The sequence below is a fragment of the Choloepus didactylus genome, chromosome 11 (genome assembly GCF_015220235.1).
Source record: "Choloepus didactylus isolate mChoDid1 chromosome 11, mChoDid1.pri, whole genome shotgun sequence".
Lineage (NCBI taxonomy): Eukaryota > Metazoa > Chordata > Mammalia > Pilosa > Megalonychidae > Choloepus > Choloepus didactylus.
The window spans coordinates 3,884,924-3,908,058 of NC_051317.1; the positions used below are offsets into that span (position 1 = coordinate 3,884,924).

Below are 23,135 nucleotides of genomic sequence, written 5' to 3' on the forward strand. Positions count from 1 at the left end.
TAGTATGCACCAGCAACAGGATGAGGAATAATTGGGGCAATGAAAGTGTGTAAAGCTCCTGGGCCTATAGTAGAGTTCTTAATAAATGGGATTCCTTATCTAATTAAAATTAATGAAAACACATTCCTGCAGATCCAAAAAAATCTCTTTCATTGTGGTACACAAATCCTAAGTTACTCCATGGCCTCCACTAAGTCATTCTTGTTTAATACCCAGAAAAAATAAGCTTATTTGTGAGTGAATTTTTTCTTTTCAGAATCCTAGTTGTTATAGACAAAGAACCACATCTTATGTCTTGACAAACTTTCTTTACTTGTTTTTGTTGTATCCACATGATTGTAAAAAAGCAAACAGTGCTATGGCCATTTTGGTAAAAATACACAGTGTTCAAACCCAAGAAGGATTACATCCTTTGGACAGGTTTTATTCCCAGGATATCAAACCCCTTGGCCATGACAGCAGCTACTGCCTCACATAGCAGCATACGCCACATGTTCACCTTTAATATTTTTCCTGAAAAGAGAAGATATTAATTAATTTATTTTTCTTCTTGAAAATGACTATTAAAGAACCTAGGTTGCTTCTGGAATTTACTGAGAAGTGAATACTTCAACTCCTACATGTTTAGGGGCTTAAACTAGAATCACCTCACCTTCAACTACAAAGAAAGGCAATCCAAGAAGTAAAGGTCTTACTGTTTAAGAAATGTTTTTAGCTGATAATTAAGGCAAGAGATACAAGGTCTGCAATGCTTAGAACTGTAAATGTTATCTTTCTTGATAAAGTTCTGAGTGCTTCCCTAGGCTTCACAGTCTGAAATAACTATAAACTTTCACAGCATAATAATGGTGAGGGTTCAATAAAGTTTCAGTGCTCAGGGATGACCCTCACAAATGGCTCCCTGCTCTCTAACACACCAAATTCATCTACTTGTTACCTATGTAGTATGACAGAGAGCAGAAAGCCTATGATAAGAAAAGGTAGGTATTTTTCCCAAGGGTAATTTGCATTCTAAAGAACCCCCAAAGATTTACTTTTAATACTCTGGGACCCTCAGTCACACTGATTTTGTTTGCAATGCCCTCCTATTCCCAGTGGCCTTCCAACAGGGTGGGGGGCCAAACTAAATGGGTAGGATTCCTTTCCTGCTTTTATTATAGCTAGTTCAGATTTTGTCTGCTGGTTTCACTGAGCAATTGAATGGAAAAGTGTGTGTGTGTGTGTGTGTGTGTGTGTGGGTTGTGTTTCACAAGTTCGAAAATCACCCCACCCAATTCAAATGCCCTGATGTGGCCCCTTCAGGATATGGCCATAGGATGAGACACTTACCTGTTTGTCGATCTTTCTCCACACAATAGCAGCTGTCATAGAACTCTGTGAAGGTAGTTGCCAGCTCATAGATATAATCACAGAGAGTGTGAAGAAGTAAGTCATCTAAAATCTTTTGCAGAATCTCAGGGAACCGTAAAATGCATCGTCCTAGTTTCCATTCCTTCTCATGGTCCAAAATGATTTTAGTCTCTCTAGCAGCTTTCTGGAGCATCTCTTCATCAATATTGGCCAGTCGTGCAATAGACCTGAAAAAATCACACAGTAACCACTGTTCACTTTTGTTAGGTACATTCTTCTGTCCTCAAAACGTAATAAGAGTTCTGTGAATGATGTTAACTGGAAATCATCACCAATTAAAAAAATTCTTATAAAATGGACAAAGTATTTTATTACAAGACACATTGTTAGACAAAACTAATAATTTGTTCTCTAAAGCGTTTCCTAATATTAAAAATGGGTATATAATAATTTTAGGGGGTCAGCTGACAACTCCTGGTATTTAAACCAAGAATTCCCAGGATATCTGCCAGAGCAAACAGGGATAGGCTTAGAGACTCAGGTATAACTTGGAATTGTAAAAGACGATACATTTCCAAAGGTGCTTCAACACAGTAAAATAAATGAGAAAAAACCATTTTGGAGCAACTGAATTTGTCTTCATTTGATTCAAATTAAAACAATGTTCTAACCAGAATTACCTGATTCTAGTAAAGGCATACAACAAGTAAGCAGCTGTGTTTCCTCTGTCATCTAGCATTTTATCAAAGGAGAAGATGTAGTCATTCAGCCGGTTATGGGAAAGATCAGCATATTTGATACAGCCATAAGCAACAGATGTCTGAGCAGCCTTCAGTTCCTCTGGGGTTAAGACCTTTGGGAAAAACAAAACAGCACTTCATACCTTACTAACCACTATCTCCATCTTGGTGTCTTACAGGGAAGAAGACTGGGGTGGGGAGCAACTAATGTCACTCTTTTGTCAATAAACTTTGATAAAAATCAACACTGAGGTAGAACAACATAGGCCAATGTACAAGAACAGAATATTGAAAATATAAAACACATCAGTTCTGCAAATGAAAGATGTTACTACAAAAAACGTGATTGTAAAAAGCCTGAATGCTTTTTTTTTATGTAGTCACTAGATACAAGACTGAAAGGACCAATTATTAATTTACACCCATTTCATTCCATACAGATTCTGAGGTAGCTTATAGGAAACAAAATGATGTGTAGTAAAACAAAACAAAACAAAACAAACACACAAAACAACAACAACAACAAAGAATTATGGTTTAAGTTACTGAAATCAGAACAGGATGTCAAAGGTGGTAGGAAGAACTCATGCATTGTTTGGTAATATTTGATCATGTACTCTGAAGCATCATCAGGCTACAATTGAGTGATTAAGGATTTCTGTTTTGGCCAGCATAGAGTACCTTGTAGTAGACTAATCCTCTCACCACAAGGAACTATTTAAGAGCTGGTTAAAATATGTAAAACGACTGTTTGAAGTCACTGATCATCATCAAGACAAGCAAAGGTTGAAGGGCTATAATCCCTGGAAGAAGGGAAACATAGGAAGTGAGTTCCATACTCATCTAGCTTTTTCCCTGAGGGCATTTTCTAAATCACTATATGGCTGGAAAAGGGGTGGGAGAATCCAAGCAGAAAGCAGTGATCATACTGGGGTAAGGAGACAAAGGTCAGAACCACTGAGAAGCAGCGAAAAACTCTGAGAACATATTTCCTTCAAATGGTCATATGGCCAACATGCCCATGGCAAGACTCTAAAAAAATCCAGTAGAAAAAGAACAGTTGGTGGTTAAAGACCTGAGCAGAGACTTTAGCAGATGAGTGAGGCTGAGGAGATAGAACTTGGAGTCTGGGCAGCACCAAGGTGAGAGGGGACGAGTAAATAACCCAGGCTTTTGGCTGTGACACAAGAAGGGCCGTATTTCTGGAATGAGGACCCCACCCTAGTAGTAAAAGGTAAAACTGAGACAGCCCAGCCCTAACAAAACCCAAGACCAACCTTGATGGACCAACATGATCAATACAATCAATACTCTAGCTGCCTCCCAGAAGAAAACTTAACTCTCTTCGGAGGAAGATAATATCATCTAGAACCTCTATAATTTTTCATTCATAAGCCAGCATCCATTAAGAAATAACAAAAATTTGTTAAAAAAGGCAAGCTCTACTTACGGAAAACCATGGCGGTGTGTGGTGGGGGGACAAAGAGGAAGGACAAGACAATATTAAACAACAGAAAAAAAGACAATAGCAGCAACTTTAAAGTCTGGAATTATTCAAAAAGAAGTTATTTTAAAAGGACTAATTACTTACAAAGGGGACAAAAAGACCCGGTAACTTTACAGTGGTGAAAACTGACAGCATCACCTTAACCAAGTAATCAAAATCAATATTACCAATGAACTAATCAACATTGTGTGCCTATTCTTACCGAAGATGTGCAATTTGAATTTAATCATGAGAAAACATTAGACAAATCCAACCAAGCAACATTCTTCAGAGTAACTGACTAGTACTATTCTGAACCGTCAAGGTTATGAAAGTCAAAGAAAGCTTGAGGAATTGCCTAGATTAAAGAGGGTTAAGGAGACATGATGACCAAATGCTGCATTAGATCCTGGACAGAAAAAGGACACTAGTGAGTCAAATGATTGTGAATCTTGATTAAGGTCTACAGATTAGTTAATAGCACATCAATGTTAATTTTCTGATTTTGATAATCATATTGTTATGCAAGGTCTTCATATTTGGGGAAGCTAGGTGAAGGACACAAATTCTTTGCACTATTTTGTAACTTTTTGTTAAGTCTAAAATTACTTCAAATGAAATGTCAAAAACACTATGATTAACTTGTTCAAGAAATCAGAGGGAAAGATGGAAAAAATGGACAAGAACGCAAACTTTCAACAGAGATTTGGAATACAGAAAAGCAAAATATAATAAATAATTAAAAAGAAAATATTCAAAATGAAGCAGAGGAAAAAAATGAAAAAAAAAAAAAATCAGAGTATATAAGACATAACATATGTACTTGGAGTTCCAGAAAGAACAGAATGAGAAGCACTATTTGAGGAGATGATGAACAAGAATTTTCAGAAAGAACTTAACACATAGAGGCTCAGCAACTTCCAAGCCAGGATGAAAAAACAAAAAAAGAAAAACCAAACCAAAAAAAAAAAAAAAAAACAAAACAAGGAAAAGCACACTAAGGAACTTCTTAAAGTGCTGAAAACAAAGCCTAAGAAAAATCTTAAACACAGTCTGAGAAAAAAGATATATTACCTTAAAAGGAGCAACAATGAGATTTACAGCCGATTTTCAAAAAGAAACTATGGAAGCTAGAAGACAAGAGAATGTCATCTTTAAATTGTTGAAAGAAAACAACTGCTATACTCAATAAAAATATTGTTCAAAAATGAAGGCAAAATAAAGATGTTTTTTGACTAGCAAACACAGACAGAATTTGTACTACAAAAAATACTAAAAGGAGTTCTTCAGACTGAAGGAGAGTAATTCCAGATGGAAGCAAAAAAACCACAGGGAGGAATAAAGTGGACAGGAAGGGGTGAACATGTAGGTAATTATAAATGAATACTGACTGCCTGAACCAAAAATAGTAATACAAAATGGGCAAAAGCCTTGCAAAGACCCTTCACAAAAGAAGATATCCAAATGGTCAAGAAGCATAAGAAAATGTAATTGACCTCATTACTCATCAGAGAAATACAAATTTAAACCATGAGATACCACTACATACTCTCCAGAAAGATTAAAAAAAAAAAAGACTGAAAAACCAAGTTGTTGGTGAAGATGTGGAGTAACTGGAACTCATATATTAGGGGTAAGAATGTGTAATGGCACAGCTCTCTATTTAGCAATTTTAAACAAAGTCAAGCATAAGCCAATTTTATGACACAGCAATGCCCTTCCTGGATAACCTAAGAGAAAAAATGCATGTGCCCATAGAAGGACTTGAACAACACCTGGAGTAGCTTTTTATTCATAATAGCCAATTTTTGAAAACAACCCTGATGTCCATCAAAAGCATAATGGATAAACAGAATGCAGTGTATCCATACAATGGAATACTATTCAGCAATAAAAAGGAACGAACTACCGCTACATATGGAAGAGACCACATATGATTTCCTTTCTATGAAGTTTCACAGCACATGTAAACAAAACTTACCTATGGTGATAAGACACTTTCTGGGGTAATGAAAAATATTCTATATCTTGATCTAGGTGGCGTTTACTGTGCAAACGCGCATGTGTGTATAAATTTATAAATCTGTGCATTTTACCGTATGCAAATTAAATTTTAAAAATACTAGCTGGATTAATCAAATAAATTTAAAAGAGAAAGAGGTTTTTGTTACCTGGCAGGCTAAACAATTGTTTAGGTGACTAAATTTTCTACTTTTTATCTGGACTAAAGGATAAAACTACTTTGGAGACACAGCTGAATAGATCTGGTCACCATGTACTTAAAGTAGAGAGAAAAACTATTTTACAGTTCATTTTGTTAGCACTGGGAAGGGAGCAGGTGAAGAGGATGTAGCTTTACTGCCTGCCTTCCTTTTCTCTGGATTCTTGGTGTTCTATCTGAACCAAACAAGAGAGCTTCTCCTTAAAGGCACTTGTTTTGTGTTCCTTTCATGTCTATATCTCATCTTATTCTATTTCTCCTTTTGTAGTTTTACTCTTCTGAGTAGTGATTGTGCTCACTCTAAAATAACATTTCACTCTCTGGAGAATGAGACAAAAACCCTCTGCACTTCATTCACTGACCTTTTCCTCCTTGGTAACTCCCATTTTTCTTTAATTAAAATTTTTTTTCTTGTTGAGTTTTCTTCATTTTGATATCATTCTTCCAAATTCCACACAAATCCAACCATAGCCTTTTCTAAGGGTGCCATGAAAGCCCAACAGGTTGCCTGCTCTGAGGACTCATCAGGGACTCTGGGAATGCTTCCAGAGAAGACTCAAATGTAGGCTGCAGAATCACACAGACCCCCGCACCCTGACTGCAATGTTCTCCCATCACTAGTTGAAAGTAATGCCATTAAGTAACAGAGATACTACGCCACATTAACAAAGGAGGAAAACAACACGGTCTTTTGTAAAAAAACAAGAATTATATTTTCAAAACAAATGCTCAGCAACTCACTAAACTTGCTGAGCAACATAAACCTGCCCTAAATGGACTGACTCCTTCAATGGAAACAAAAATGAAAAAACCATAACAGACTACATGAGACACATAATGTAAGTAAAGTCTTGGATTACCTTGTCTCTTTCTTTTTCTTTTAATTTGTCCATGGATCGTTTTAGTCCTTCTTCTAGAAGGTCTATAAGGCGCACTGTTTCACCTGAACGTGTTTTAAACTTCTTCCTAAAAACATTTAAAAGCCCCAATTAAACAGATTTTGAAATAGACCTTCTGACTTAGAAATCTTTGAAAATGGAGGTTTGAGGAGCCTGACCACAAAATGCAACACATGCCTGTTCAAATCTCTAAGGTATATAGGTTTCCCCATGAATCACCATTGAGAGAGCTTAAGCCAATGGCGACGCTGCCTCCTATAGGGAGGATGCCAAAAGAAAGAAATGGGGCTGCTTTCAAGTGTCTTTCATCTACATCTTTCAACTCAAAGCATTCTATGCTTGCATCCTATGCTTTGGCCCCCAGTAGCATCCTCCACATGTTCATCTTTAATAATACATTCCCTAAAAGGGAAAGACATGTTTGTTAATCTGTTGATTTTCCTGGAACACAAGTTAGGCTTATTTTACCCTTTTAGAAAAATTATTAATAAAATGCATATTTGCTTCTAGAACTGTCTGAGAAGTGAGCAAATTCTCAACTGGAATCGCCTTCACATTTCTCTATACAGTTACTCCTTTAGTTTGATGAGTAACCAACCCTGGATGCATATGAGAAATAGCTGGGACACTTAAAAATAGGTCAGGACCTGTTCATACCTAGTGAAATCAGAATCTCTGGGGATGGAGTCCAAGCCCGGGTAAGCACTGCCCTAGGCAACTGCACTACAAAAGTGTATCAAGAAACTTGTACTTCACCTATTAAACGGGATAGAGGTTAACATAATTCCAAGTATATAATCTGTCTTTTTTTCTTTTCTTTAAAACTCTTTCAAAGGAAATGTGGATATATTAAAACTTCCCCACCTGGGGAATTACTGATATTCTCATAAGCAATGGGGACTAACAATTTAGAAGGCCAAGATGTCCATCTTGGGGCTTGCCTTATGAAGCTTGTTACTGCAAAGGAGATGCTAAGCTACTTATAATTGTGCCTAAGAGTGAACCTCAGAGAACCTCTTTTGTTGCTCAGATATGGGCCTTTCTCTCTAAGCCAACTCAGCAGGTAAACTCACTGCCTGCTCCCATACATAGGATATGACTACTTGGGGTGTAAATCTCCCTGGCAATGTGGGACATGACTCCTGGGGATGAACCTGGACCCAGCATCATGGGATTGAGAAAGACTTCTTTACCAAAAGGGGAAGAGAAATGAAACAAACGAAAAAAGTTTCAGTGGCTAAGAGATTTCAAACAGAGTAGAGAAGTCATTCTGGAGGTTATTCTTATGCGTTATATAGATACCCCTTTCTAGTTTTCAGTGTATTGGAATAGCTAGAAGGAAATACCTCAAATTATTGAAATGAAACCAGTAGCCTTGATTTTTGAAGATGATCATATAACTATGTAGCTTATACGATGTGACTGTGCAATTGCGAAAACCTTGTGGATCACCCTCCCTTTATCCAGTGTAAGGACAGATGAGTAGAAAAATGGGAACAAAAAGTAAACGAATAATAGGGGGATGGGATGTTTTCGGTATTCTTTACTTGTATTTTTATTCTTGTTTTAATTAATTTGTTTTTTTTGAAGTACTGAAAATGTTCAAAAATTGATTTTGGTGTTGAATGCACAACTATATGATGGTACTGTGAACAAGTGATTGCACACTGGATGACTGTAGGGTATGTGAATGTATCTCAATAAAATTGAATTAAAAAAGTCTTTTAAAGGCAACAAGGTTACAAAAGAAGCATGCTTTTCTATCTAATGCAAGCCTATCAAAATAATGGCAATACTTCCCATTAAAGTTATACTTTCAGAGCTTGCCTTTGCAAAGATTCACTTGCCCTTTATCCCAGAATTATAATTCCTTTATTATCCCCAAAACACATTAAATATTTCCATAGCTTTCCTTCTACCTTTCCTCCTTCCAAATCTCTGTCTGGCGAAACGATACTCATCATAAAGTCTAGCCAAAATGCTAAGAGAAGCCTCTTTAATGTCTCAAGTTTGCAATTACAGTTTCCTTCTGTTACTTATCTGCACCTGTCTATTTATTTATTTAGGTCTATTCCTCAGATCAGTGGTTCTGAGGGAAGCACACTGGTATACCATTAGAGCTTTTAAAAAATAGAGATGTCCAATCCCACTGCAGACCTAGTAAATCGATGTGGTGGGGAATGGTGTGTATAGTTTAATAGGCTCCATAAGAAACTACTGTGCTAGGCTCTTCAGGAAAGAGGTCAAGTTCTATGTATCTTTATAAATACACAGTGTAGCACCTAGCCACGGCCAAGCACAGCAGATGCTCAATAAATAGTTGTATGAGAAATGACAGAAAGATGGTACAATGAAAGGATAAATTATTTGTGGTAATAAAACTTAAAAAACACAAAATCTCACAAAAAAATAAGAGGACAGAATGTGTGACTGGTAAACTGCTACTGTTTAATTAGCTTTTAAATTCCTTTTTTTTTTTTTTAATGGGCTAGGATGCTATACTTACATGACTCTGAGGACAAAGGAAAGACTCCCTCGGCCATCACATGATAAATGAGCCAAATGCCAAAATACGATTGGCAATAAATGTCAGGTATAGAAAGTAAATCTGGTAATTTCACTCAGTTGTAGGAATAATCATTCAAATGTTAGTCCAAAAAATCAATTAAGAAACTAAGATAATATACCCAACACTCAACTTTTTAGTTAGTTTTGAAGCACTTTTTTTAAGGACTGTGAATACCATAATAAGGACCCAGTGTCTTCTGACTTCAAAAAAGAGCTGCTCCACAGAAGAATCACATATTACAATCAGAAAATATTTAATGTTGACTCATAATCTGCATGTAGAATTATACTGTAACACACCCTAACCTGCCTTTTATATGTCTAATTAGGGCTTTTGTATATTGGCTGACAAGCAACTTGAGCTATTCCATGTGGTTCTTTTTGAAGTATTATCACCTTTGTATGATGGTAATATTTGGACCTTGTCATCAAATCTAAGATGCCATAGATTTTAAGAGGCATGCTGGTTAAATGGCTGAGTGATCCTAATATTCTATTTAAATATAAGAAGTTAAAATGTATAGTGATAAATACTATATAAATATCTGACTGTATTTACCTTTCTATTTCATAAACATTGAGCAGTAAGTGAGAAATTACTGGAAAACAGAAAAACTGAAAACATGGATATTAACATGTAGTTCTCAACAAACTTAATATATTTGAGATGAAGATAGAGCTCTTTAGGAGTGCTGAAAGGAGCAAATCTTAAACTATTGCAAACTTTGGCTGAAATTACACCTGTTGACCGGGTGTTCAACTGTGAAGGAAAAAACAAAGACATTTATAGAATGCTTGAAATAAACTGCTGAATAGTTTGTCTAAAATTCAAGGTATCATTATAGATTTTACAATTTAGATCTGTGGAATTGGAAAGATGTTTTATAATCTTCATCTCTTAAGATTCATCTGACTTTCATTTAATTTTGTACAGATCTCCCTAAGAGGCCACATTCTTTGGCAGTGATGAGACACTGGCACAAAATGACTCAGTTGAGTTCACCATTACAGCTAAATAAAATTGTGGACTTCCTTAATTCTAATATGTTATCAAATGAAACGTAGCCTCTTCCAAAGAAATTTGGCAGTCAGGTACATTGTTACTGACTTCAGATTTTCTAGACTTACTTGTCCTCCCCCAGCACAACACCAAATCCAGCATGTGACACTCGAGTTACTTTAGGGTCATACCAACCAATCATCTGAGCGGCAGCAAACACTGTCTGGAAGTGCAAAGACTACAAAGGAACAGAAATATAAAGTTACTTACTACATTTTCTAATAATAAAAAATGACTTAAGGCTCTGTTTGTGCTTAGGGATAGGTGTGTAAAATTCAAATGACTCACAAAACTTGTGAGGCAAATATAAAGATAAGGCTCTGCTTTTATTCTATATATATGAGAAACAGTAAGAACAAGACTGTTACCATACTCTTATTTTCTAAGGTATTAAAAGCAACTGAATTAAAGGCCCAGTTCCAATCCAATAATTCAAATTAAATTTTAGGTCTCACAACAGTCCTAACAGATAGGAATGGCCACTGAAGTTCAGAGATGTAGCTGTTTTTACTTTACAGAGCCAAGCTGGTGAGTGTCCAGGTTTGCCTGAGTCCAAATCTTGTTCTTTTTCTTATGTTACATTGCTATTCTGAAATCTCAGACTATGGGGAAAATTTATAGTCTTCCACTACCAAGCTCTACCACATCATCTTACCTCCAATCAGTTAATTAAGAACATACACAAATCTACAAACTCACTTGTCCGCTGTCCACCACATAGATAATCATGTTTGCTTTTTCCTCAAATAGTCTTTGTTTAAGAGCAGCCAGGTCAGATGTATCATAGGTATAACCTCCATCTGATTTTACTATGGTTAATGGTACAGAATACCCTGGGACAAATACAATTTTTCTGCCATCATCGACTTGCACAAAACCTAGAAAAAAAAATCTTTATTAATAATTTTAAAAGAACACTAAAGGAATATAAATGCTTGGCCATTCTAGAATATTTATTAGAGAGCTGATGAAATCACATGAGTTTTCTCTTACCATGACCTACTATGAACCTTGGAAAATGTCTACTGCCAAGGCTGTCTGTGCACCCAGAGTGTTTTCAGGGCACCAGCCAGACATCCTGGCAGCTTTCTGAGTTTACACTATATTTTAATCCCAAACTCCTTACAGACACATCATATAGCCCACTTGCTCAGCAGTCCTAGAAGATGAGGATCAGTCGTTTGTTTTTAAGCTGGAGCCAAAACTTTCCTCGGGAGAAAGATAAAAGTTTCTATATTGTCTTTTATAATGTACTTAAAAAGTTAAAAATCATAATAGGGTCCAGGAAACAGACACGGTAGAATTTAGCATTTGAAGTGATAACTGGAAAGAAAAAAACTCATGTTCATATCATAAAAAAGACAAAATTCTTGGATGTAAGGAGGAACAGGAAAGAACATAATGGTGATAATAACAATAGCTATATATGAGTTCTTCCTATGTGCCAGAAACTAGGCTAAGTCATAAACTTAACTTCACAATAACTAAATGAAATACTATTACTGCCTTTTCATAGTTTAGGAAACTGAGGCTTCCTAAGGTAAAGGCATTGTATAACAGTGATAAAAACCTAAGCCCTGAAGCAAGACAGGCTAACTCAGTTTGAATCTCGGATTTATCACTTACTAGCTGTGTGACCTTGGGAAGTTACTATCTGTGCATATGTTCATCATCAAAAACAAAAACAAAAAAACTTTAAAATTTTATTGGAGAACCTAGGATGGTGGCTACATGAGACAGGGCAAAAAAACACCTCTGTGAAAAATACTAGATAAAAACCAGAAAGTGACCCAGAACACCACTTCCAGCATAGCATAAGCCAGACAAGGTCTGCTAAATCCACAGGGAATGTGCATTTGGTGAAACCAGGAGCCTGCATTCTGAAACAAGTGAGTAAGCCAGCTGAAAGTCCGGTGGCTGCGCTGCAGTGTGGGGAAATGGTGGGCTGGCGTTTGGAGACAGACGAGTTATTTAAAAAAAAAAAAAAAAAAAAAAAAAAAAGCCCGGGAGTAGCTGTAGATATGATGGGGAGAGCCGTGCACTGAAGCACAGCAGGAACAGGCTGGGTAACACCTCAGTGTCTGGCTTGGAGGATACCCCTTCCCATACCCGCTGCTGACTGTCTCCAGACCAGGGGAGCAGAAGGGAGCCAAAAGGAGAAAAAAACCACATTCCTTGCAGCCATCCCCCCAGCAGGCAAGGGATGCTCCCTCCCAGGGCCGAACCCACAGCCCAGAGCTGCGCCAAGAAACCCAGTGCGACGGGGAGTCTTTCCTGCAGCACTGCACACACGCCACAATATTGGCTATGTACAATGGCCTTTAGTGCACCCACAGCTGATTGTCCCGGAGCTGGGAGAGTGGAGCTGTGCGAAAGAGGGAAGTTAACCCGTTCATTCAGCCATCTTTGAAGCTGGCTGGGAATGCCCATGCATGGCCCAGTGACGAAGGGCTTCCCTGGAGGCCAGCGCGCACTTGTGACATGGCACAGCCCTCCCTCAGCAGAGGTCCTGGAAGAGCACAGCTGGGAAGGGGGACCCACTCAGAAACCCCAGGGACCCTATGCGAATACCAAGAACTTGCGGGTCAGGGCAGAGACAATCTGTGGAAAGACTGAAATGAAGGCTTAGGCTCCTGCAACAGTCTTAAATCTCTGGGAACACCTGGGCGGTTTGATTATTAAAGCTGCCCTGTCTCCCTAACCACCCAGACACACGACCCACATTCAGGGCGGACAGCACCAGCAACACACCTAAACTTGGTGCACCAATTGGACCCCACAAGAATCAGACCCCACATACCACAAAGACAAAGTGGGGAGAACTGACTTGAGGGGAATAGGTGACTCATGGACACCATCTGCTGGTTAGTTAGAGAAAGTGTATGCCACCAAGCTGCAGTTCTGATAAATTAGGGATCAAGTAAAGCAAATGCCAAGAGGCCAAAAACAACAGAAAATCTAAAAGCATATGATAAAACCAGATGATATGAGAACCCAAACCCAAACACCCAAATCAATAGATCAGAAGAAACACAGTATTTGGCACAATTAATCAAAGAACTAAAGACAGGCAACAAGAGCATGGCACAGGATATAAAGGACATGAAGAAGATCCTAGAAGAGCACAAAGAAGAAATTGCAAGAGTAAATAAAAAAATAGAAGATCTTATGGAAATAAAAGAAACTGTAGGCCAAATTAAAAAGACTCTGGATACTCATAATACAAGATTATAGGAAGCTGAACAACTCTGCCTCCTCAAGGACCACAGAACAGAAAATGAAAGAAAAGAAAGAATGGGGAAAAAAGTAAAAAAAATCGAAATGGATCTCAGGGATATGACAGATAAAATAAAACGTCCAAATTTAAAACTCTTTGGTGTCCCAGAAGCGGAAGAGAAGGGTAAAGGTCTAGGAAGAGTATTCAAAGAAATTGTTGGGGAAAACTTCCCAAACCTTCTACACAATATAAATACACAAAGCATAAATGCCCAGCAAACTCCAAATAGAATAAATCCAAATAAACCCACTCCAAGACATATTCTGATCAGACTGTCAAATAATGAAGAGAAGGAGCAAGTTTTGAAAGCAGCAAGAGAAAAGCAATTCACTACATACAAAGGAAACAACATAAGACTAAGTAGTGACTACTCAGTGGCCTCCATGGAGGTGAGGAGGCAGTGGCATGACATATTTAAAATTCTGAGACAGAAAAATTTCCAACCAAGAATACTTTATCCAGCAAAACTCTCCTTCAAATTTGAGGGATAGCTTAAATTTTTCACAGACAAACAAATGCTGAGAGAGTGTGTTAATAAAAGACCTGCCCTACTTCAGATACTAAAGAGAGCCCTACCGACAGAGAAACAAAGAAAGGTTAGAGAGATATAGAGAATTTTAACAGACATATATAGAACATTACATCCCAGGTCACTGGGACACACATTCTTCTCTAGTGATCATGGATCTTTCTCCAGAATGGACCATATGCTGGGACATAAAAACAAGCCTCAATAAATTAAAAAAAAAAACAACAAAACAATTTGTTCAAAGCACATTCTCTGACCACAATGGAATACAAATAGAAGTCAATAACCATCAGAGACTTGGAGAAATCACAAACACCTGGAGGGTAAAAATGAGAGGGAGATGAAAACATTTCTGGATAATCAAAAGCTGAGGGACTTCACCACCAGTAATCAGTCCTATAAGAAAAGCTAAAGGGAGTTGAGCACGCTGAAAGGAAGGGACATTAAACAATTGACTGAAACTACATGAAAAACAAAGATTACCAGTAAAGATCACATGGTAAAGATAAATACCAATACTACTGTATTTTAGATTTGTAACTCCACTGTTTACTTCCTACAGGATCTAAAATACATAAACTGTAATGATTAATCAGTGGTTTTGGACTCAATGTAAAATATGTAATTTTTGACAAGAACTACATAACGGTGAGGGAATTAGGGAGTAAAGGAACATAGTTTATGTGTCCCATTGAAGTTAAGTTGGTATCAAAGAAAAACAAGATTGTTATAGACTTAAGACGTTAAATTTAAGTTCCACGGTAAACACAAAGAAAGTATCAGAGAATATGACCATAAAGATGAAAAGTAGAGTAGGGGTTCCGAGAAGTGGGGGAAGGGGCAGTGGGGAGTTAAGAAATGAGTGTAGTGGTTCTGTTTGGGGTGAAGGGAAATTTCTAGAAATGGATGGTGGGAACATGATAACACTGAAACATTCTAAATGTGATTAATCCCACTAATGGAATGCAAGGGAGGGGGTGGAATGGGAAGACTTACGCTGTGTATATGTTTCCACAATTGAAAAAAAAGAAAAAAAAAAGACAGTCTAAATAGATGACAATTAAATGTCAAGGATGATCCTGGATGGGATCTGAGGATGTAGGAGAGGAGGCTGAAAGGGGCACAGATGGGACATAAAGAAAAAAAAAGGAAATATAGAATGGAAGCTTTGTATCAATGTTGAATTTCTTGAACTTCTTAGCTGTGCTTAATGAGATTGCATAAAAGAATGTTCTTCATCTTCTTGATCAAAAGAGGGATGTGAAAGGAAATGAAATAAGCTTCAGTGGCAGAGAGACTCCAAAAGGAGCTGAGAGGTCACTCTGGTGGGCACTCTTACGCACAACTTAGACAACCCTTTTTAGGTTCTAAAGAATTGGGGTAGCTAGTGGTGGATACCTGAAACTATCAAACTACAACCCAGAACCCATGAATCTCGAAGACAATTGTATAATAATGTAGCTTATGAGGGGTGACAATGGGATTGGGAAAGCCATAAGGACCACATTCCACTCTGTCTATTTTATGGATGGATGAGTAGAAAAATAGGGGAAGGAAACAAACAAACAAACAGACAAAGGTACCCAGTGTTGTTTTTTACTTCAATTGCTCCTTTTCACTTTAATTATTATTCTTGTTATTTTTGTGTGTGTGCTAATGAAGGTGTCAGGGATTGATTTAGGTGATGAATGTACAACTATGTAATGGTACTGTGAACAATCGTATGTACGATTTGTTTTGTATGACTGCGTGGTATGTGAATATATCTCAATAAAATGAAGATTAAAAAAAAAGAAGAAAGAATGTTCTTGTCCATGGGAAAGGTATATGTGAATTATAGTGTTTGTTCAAAGATGTGGGCAGCTTGCTCTCATATGTTCAGAGGACAGAGCAATAGATGATGGATGATAGATAGGGGGGAGAGGGAGGGAAAGAAAGAAATAGTGGTGTGACAGGATGTTAAAGGTGGTAGATTGGGGTATAAGGGGAGGGGGGTCGGGGTATGCTGGGGTTCTATGTATGGGGTTTGTACTGTTTTTGCAACTGTTCCTGTAAGTTTGAATTTATTTCAAAATAAAATTTCTTAAAATAAAAAAAAATTTATTATCTTAAAAATATGCTGGCTAGGCACTGAATTGTGATTAATAAATATCACTTCCACTCGAGGAACTAGGCTTCCTTGGAGAAATGGCAGATTCCAGATCTGAGGCAGGAAACAAAATGAGCCTGGAATATTGTGTACCAGAAAGCAAGGAATCTGTCAGACTTTAGGGGTAAAGAAAAAATCTAAACAAATCAGGAAAGCAGAGGGGGGTGCCAATGGCCAAAAAAGGGACAATCTGAGAATTAAATTTAATAAAGGCAACTGATTGAAAAATATAAAATATATAAAACACATGAATTCATAATAATGCTAAAAACAAACTCACTTGTCATATCTGGAACATGCCAGGAAATTAATTTATTATTTCTAAAAATGATAAATAACAGAAAAGAATCAAGCTTCTATATTGTGTGCCTTATATGAACCATACCTTAGGATAACCAAAATAATTATGTGAGAAAGTTCTTCATAGAATTCCAGGTTAAAAACAGGGAAGGAATGACAGAATACTTCCATTCTGCAACCTTTAATGAAATGGATCAAAGCAATGATCACTAATAACTGCTAAAACCACTAAGGGAAAGTCTGATGGGGAACTTTATGAAAACACAGCCAACCAGACAATGTTTGCATTCTTGCAAATAAACAACAATAACAAAAAGATAAACCAGTATCTAAAGCCTCTCTAGAAAATACAGATAGAGGAAGTATGTTAAGTGACACAATATGAGAAATTCTACAGGACAAATGACCTGGTTTCTTTAACAATGACAGAGTAAAAGAGAGAGGGAAAAGCCTATAGGTTTACAGAATCTTGAGAAAAACATACAACAAATGTAATGTGCAGACACATTACAAAGAAACCAATGACTAAAAAAATTATGAATCAACTTGGAAAATTTGAATTCTGACTGGCTATTTGCAGATATTAAGAAATCATTAATATTTTGTGTGTGTCTTTTAGAGTTACATATCAAAGTAGTTATAGAGAAAATTATATGATGTAAACTGTATGGGGAGGTACAGACATATTAAGGCCAGCTAGTATCCGTAATTGTTGAAGCTGGTGACGGGTACATGGGAGCTGGGGGTCACAGTACTATTCTCTTCACTGTTGTCTCTGTTTAAAATGTTTCATAATTTAAAAAGTTAAGAGTGCCTACCTTTAGCTTCAAATTCATTCACAATGTCATTCATCCTATCTTGATAGAAGGATTCTCCCCTCTCTATTATGGAGATATCCAATGCATCATAGATTTTATTGAACTCTAGGAAAAAAATGCCACCAAATAAAGAAAATTTATAAGAATTTAAATAAATAGGAAATAGCTATCTTAATATACAAGAAATTTATTCATTTCATTGGGCCATTTGGAAAGAAGAAAATTAATTACATAAAAATGTATGATAGAGAACATTATATACATGATACTATTTGGAAATGCAAAGAGTATGGTTGGTAAGATACATACTACATACTATATATTAATATATAATATATATTAATATATAATATACATATTACATATTAACAGTGGGTGGGACTACAGATAATTTTTTTTTCTTTCTATACTTACTTTTTCTTTACAAGGAACATTTATTCTTGTGTAACTTTTCAAAAACATATTCTTTAAAAATGTAAATGAGAAGAAAAAAATGAGAGAAAAGCTTTTCCTATTTGGAGATCAAGTACTTACTCAATTTTTGTAGAGGTTTTCCTAATTGTACCATCTATCTGCCTGTCTAGCCATGTGTCAGTGCCACAGTGTTATCTGCTTATGAGTAATAACATTTTATTCCTCAGTAATGGAAACCAGCCATTTAGTCTTCTTTTTCAACAATCTACTGACTGTTCTTATTCCTTTATTCATCAAAGTGATCTCTAAAATTAATTTGTCAAGTTTGAAAATTTGAAATTGCCTTAAAATTGTAAGTAAATTTGGAGTACCAGGGAACTTGATAAGATAATTCTATTCAAACAAACTATTACTGCATTGTATATTTCTCTTCATTTTGGTCCTACACATTTCTGGATAATCTATTCCTAAGGGTTTTATGGATTTGGTTGCTACTATTAATAGGATCTTCTTTTTATCTTTTCCATTCTATTTCTAATTAATTTTTACTTACTTTTAAAGAAAGTTAAATCTTACACCCATCTGTCTTATTCAACTTTCATACAGTTGTTCTGTTAAGTTTCAGAAAAACATTTTAACAAAAAAACTCAGTCCCAGTCTTCAGAAGTGTACAGAGCCATTCAAGGTCAATCCTAAGTAAAGACTCAATGAAGTCATATGCAATAGTACTTGCTGGATGAATGAACAAAGCCCTGAAACTCACCTTGGCGGGAGACATCACAGATGAGCTTCCAAGCTTTTATGATATCAGGATTTCTACTCTGGAGCAGAACTACACACTGATATGCTCGCCTCTTAAAATCTTCCTCGGTATCAAACCTCTTCTTGGATTCCTGTGTTTGAAAAAAGGTAGGTTTGTAAAAAAGACCCAACTCTGTATTTCTAGAGGTTTAAAGGGGGGATAAAGAACTTGTTCATTTCTTAAAGAAAATAGAAAAGAAAAAAAGCGTAAATTTAGAACACCAGAACAAGTGTCCACAGTAGTCAAGAATACTGTTATAAACCAAACTGCCAAAGAACCACATTATTGCCTTTGAAACCATTTTTCTTGAAAACACAAATAACTTACCATAGTTCATTCTCTACTTTTCTGATTCACAAAAGCCTACTTCACATGATACTTTTGTGTTCAAGGAGAGTAACAAAGAATAGTTAACAGGTAGGGGTGAATTTTCTGGGCTCCGTTCTTCATATTTGGATGTGATTCTGGATGAATAACTTATTTTCTTAAAATTAAAAAAGAATATTGCCTTTACTGCTTATTTCTATTTTGAAAGCAATACTTATTTATTGGAAAAATAAAAAATAAAAAATAAAATCACTGCTAATCCTACTAGTTCAAACTAATCAATGATAACATTTTGGTACATAATTCTAGACATTTCTTTGCAAATACACATTTGTATGTTTTAATAAAAATGGGAAATATATGGATGGCTCTTCTTTACCCTGGTTTTTAAACTTAGCGATGTATTATGAATATTTTTTGTATTAATAGATCTGCTTCTTTGTATTTCAAAGCACAGAATTTCAATGGATGGCCATAAAGTTATTTATTTTACCAATCTCTTACCTGTGAATATTTAAGTTTTAATTTTTCATTAGAAAATTCTTACCCAAAGTCAAAAAACAAAAACAAAACCCCCCTCAAAAGTTTACTCTAACACAGTAATTATATTCATGAGAAGTTTTTTATAACAAAAGAATTTTTATGAAAGGGGAAAAAAAATCTTAAATTTACAAAGTTGTTTACTGAAATCAGTAAGAGCCACCCACAAATTGAAAAAAAATTCAATAGGGAATTAATGTAAATTTTGGTACACCAATCCAACAAAAACAATATGCAGCTATACTATATACATAACATGAAAAAGTTTACATTAAAACTTTAAATAAAATAAAAAAACTGTATTATAATCACAAGTGACGAATATTTAAATCTGTACATATGGGTAAGTCAAAGAGTCAAAGAAAGCTGACTGATAACAGTGAGTGATTTACAATTATGGATTAAGTGTAAATTTGTTTTTAAAAAACTGTTCTACATATACTTAATAATGTCAAAATACACAAAAATGAGAAAAATACCATCAACAATTTTTTAAAGACTACAACTTATTTTAGTTAACAAACCCCTAAATTTACTTAATAGGTAACGTAGAATTCAATTTTTAATATACACCAAGACATGTTCGGGGGTGGTGGGGAGGAATGGTTGTTTCTAGGTACATGATATAATGCAATGCACTTAGTAATAAAAACGTTTGGTTTTTCAAGGAGGGGAATTCAACGAAAAGGCTTTTATTTTCACCCATGTGATACCCTGTCATTATGGCTAGACCTCTATATGCAAGCAAAGCTTACATTTTTATTAAGTAATTTAAGTTCAAGAGAGTGTCAATTATGAGAATATGACATAGGTGAAACAACGGCTTTCAAAAGTTTAACAACTTTTATTTAACTTCCTGGTAGCTTTGAAATACCATTTAAAACTACCTAAGGAAAAGGAATAATTATGATGAATGGCAAAATAAAAATAATAGAATAAGAAATGATATCAAACCTTATAAAAGGCCTGAAGATCCCCAATAGGAGGTGAAACTGTTAGATAATCTGGAAATTTATCTTGCAGGTGAGCAATGAGCATACCAAATTGAGTCCCCCAATCTCCTACGTGGTTTAACCTAATACCAGAGAACATAAAATCATTTAAAAAAAAAACGATAAACATGTTTAAATTAGAGGAATTGTATTCCATTAGAAACCACTAACATTTAATTGCAAGTATGTAACTTTTAGTAATAACTTCTTTACTTGGTTGTTTCCCCAACTGGTCTGGAAGCTCTATGAGAGGTGAGGACTATGTCTGTTATACTCAGCATTGTATGCAAACTAACAGAGGCTGCACATAGAAGGCATTGAGGATTGGCTGAATGAATTAAGTTCTTATCAACAGACTGTGATCTGTTTATTGTGTAGCTAACTGGGACAATGACAGTTGAGTCAATACTGATCATTACTACAATTTTATGAAAATTCAACTTTTCAATTATCTTACTGTAATTTAGACCAGTGGTTCCCAAATTTCAATGGACAAAATTCTTGAAATATATGTCAAGCCAACTACTTATCACCCCTTTCTGCTTTTACTTAAAACCAAACCACCAGGTCACCTTTCAATTAGATTATTATGATAGCCTCCTAACTTATACTACAGTCTTTCTTCTTTGCCTAACATCTTCCCAGCAGCCAGAGTAATTTTCAATTAGGTTACACTGCTACACCAATTAAGACTCTCCAATAGCTTCCCATTATAATTAGAATAAAATCCCGATTTCCTACTATGAGCTTGAAGGCCCACCATAGTCTGCTTCTTGCTCAACTCTCCCGCTATTAGAATATAAACCCCTGGTATACAGCAGGCATTCATTAAATATTTGTGGGATGAATAGGAGAGCTTTTTCCTTGGTTCCACCTCCAGAAAGTATGATCCACTGATTGTCAAAGATTCTTTGTCAAATGTGACATTTCATTTCCCATAGAAATCTGCAAACAAAAGCACCAGTACATACCTTAGCACATCATACCCTGCAAATTCAAAGAGGCGGCACATGCTCTCTCCTATGATGGTTGATCTGAGGTGGCCTACGTGCATCTCTTTAGCTATGTTGGGAGAGGAGAAGTCAACTACAACCTGGGATAAACAATACAGAGAAACATTTCAAGAAGGGAGATAAAATTTTTACTCTGTGAACACAGGCGTATTCATTAATTGCATATTTCATAATAAATCAAGACTTGTAAATTAGCTTGGGTTATAATTGAATTGTATAGGTTTTCTGAAGATTCTATTTGTGTACTATTAACTGAAAAAGAAACAAATTCATTTATAAAAATTATCCACCCTCTATATTAGTGAATTTTACAAATATCAGTTGGCTTCTTTGAATGCTTTGTGGAATGAAGTGTAAAAAAAATCATGTAACAACCAATGCTCAGGAAGAAAGCAATATTTTAATGATTAAATATCAATAAAAAACAATGACAGCCATTCCCAGTTATACCACTTTTCATACAGTTCTAAGGTATTAAAATTTCAACAGAATATTGTGCATATACCTTTTTATTCTCTCCAAGAGCAGGTAGTTTAACTCCATTCACCAGAAGACTGGTCAATTGTACTGATACAAAATCCTTTCTTAAGTGGACATTAATAAAACCTAACAGACAGTAGAGGAGAGGAAAAAAATTAGATACACTCCTATTTTCAATGGTTGCCTATTCCCAAGGAATTTCTCAATTTCCCTTAGGCTGGCTCTAAAGTGCTGATCTGGCTCTGGCAAAACTATTTAGGATTCTGAGGCCTTGACTTGAGCCCTCTTGTAAGCTTCCTGTCTATGCATCTGTTTCAAACCTACAGCATTCTCTTCACTGTTAGCATGTAGTTTGTTCATCTTTTAACAGAAATTAGCAGGACCCCTTTCCATGGATCTGTCTGCCATTATCCATCCCCTTTGGCTGCTGAAAAAACTGTAATACAGGAAGGCAAAGTAATTAACTCAAAATCAGGCAGTTAACTGCTGGCTGAGTCTACACTAAAATCTGTTTCCTGATTCACAATCCAAGGTGTTTCCACCTTGTTCAGGATACAACTTTTAACCCAACATTTGTATCTAACGTTTTCTTTTTTTATGTTTAAAAAAAAGACCCAACATCAAAAAAATGACTTAAGAAGGGTAACATTATGTCATACCAGGACCAGCAATTTCAACTTTTTCAATACATTCATTGTCTGGAAGGTGTTTGGTAATGTTTTCGGCAATTTCTCTTGGATTAACTTTCAGTTCCTTGGTTTTGAGCATCTATAACACAAAATAAAATAATTCATTAAATAAAAGTTTCAGCAAATTACTCAGAAATGCATAACTGACAAAGCATGAGATGCTTTTTATATAAGAACCATCAAAATACAGAAGTAGAGAAGTCTAAACACCTCATGAACAGACAGATTAATATTGCCAAGAGGAATACAAAAGTGCCAAAACTATGCAATCTCCATTTCACACATGTACCTGTAGCACACATACCTAGAACTTTTTATGAAGACATAACAAAATCTAGTTATGAAGTCCAGTTCCAGCACATTTACATTTCTAATGTTCAAATCATGAAAACTTGCAATATAGAGATTTGAGTAATAAATAGCACCCTAATATTTAATCCCAACATCAAAATTATCCTGGGAAAAATCTGGACTCTTTAGA

At 35.8% G+C, this 23,135-nt stretch overlaps 1 protein-coding gene across 2 annotated transcripts in view; it reads right to left on the reverse strand.

The window, feature by feature from the left end:
• Nucleotides 1–293: 293 nt before the first annotated feature.
• Nucleotides 294–23,135, reverse strand: part of RARS1 (arginyl-tRNA synthetase 1) — a 28,072-nt gene continuing 5,230 nt past the window's right edge. For both annotated transcript variants that reach the window (XM_037799388.1, XM_037799389.1), the window contains exons 4-15: nt 22,625–22,733; nt 21,991–22,091; nt 21,444–21,565; nt 20,435–20,555; nt 18,575–18,704; nt 17,398–17,502; nt 11,024–11,202; nt 10,393–10,502; nt 6,658–6,763; nt 2,031–2,203; nt 1,330–1,577; nt 294–513 (exon numbers count right to left, since the gene is read on the reverse strand). In XM_037799388.1, the coding sequence (XP_037655316.1) occupies nt 404–513; nt 1,330–1,577; nt 2,031–2,203; nt 6,658–6,763; nt 10,393–10,502; nt 11,024–11,202; nt 17,398–17,502; nt 18,575–18,704; nt 20,435–20,555; nt 21,444–21,565; nt 21,991–22,091; nt 22,625–22,733 (1,614 nt within the window). In that variant the 3' untranslated portion in view covers nt 294–403. The remainder of the gene's footprint in view (nt 514–1,329; nt 1,578–2,030; nt 2,204–6,657; nt 6,764–10,392; nt 10,503–11,023; nt 11,203–17,397; nt 17,503–18,574; nt 18,705–20,434; nt 20,556–21,443; nt 21,566–21,990; nt 22,092–22,624; nt 22,734–23,135) is intronic.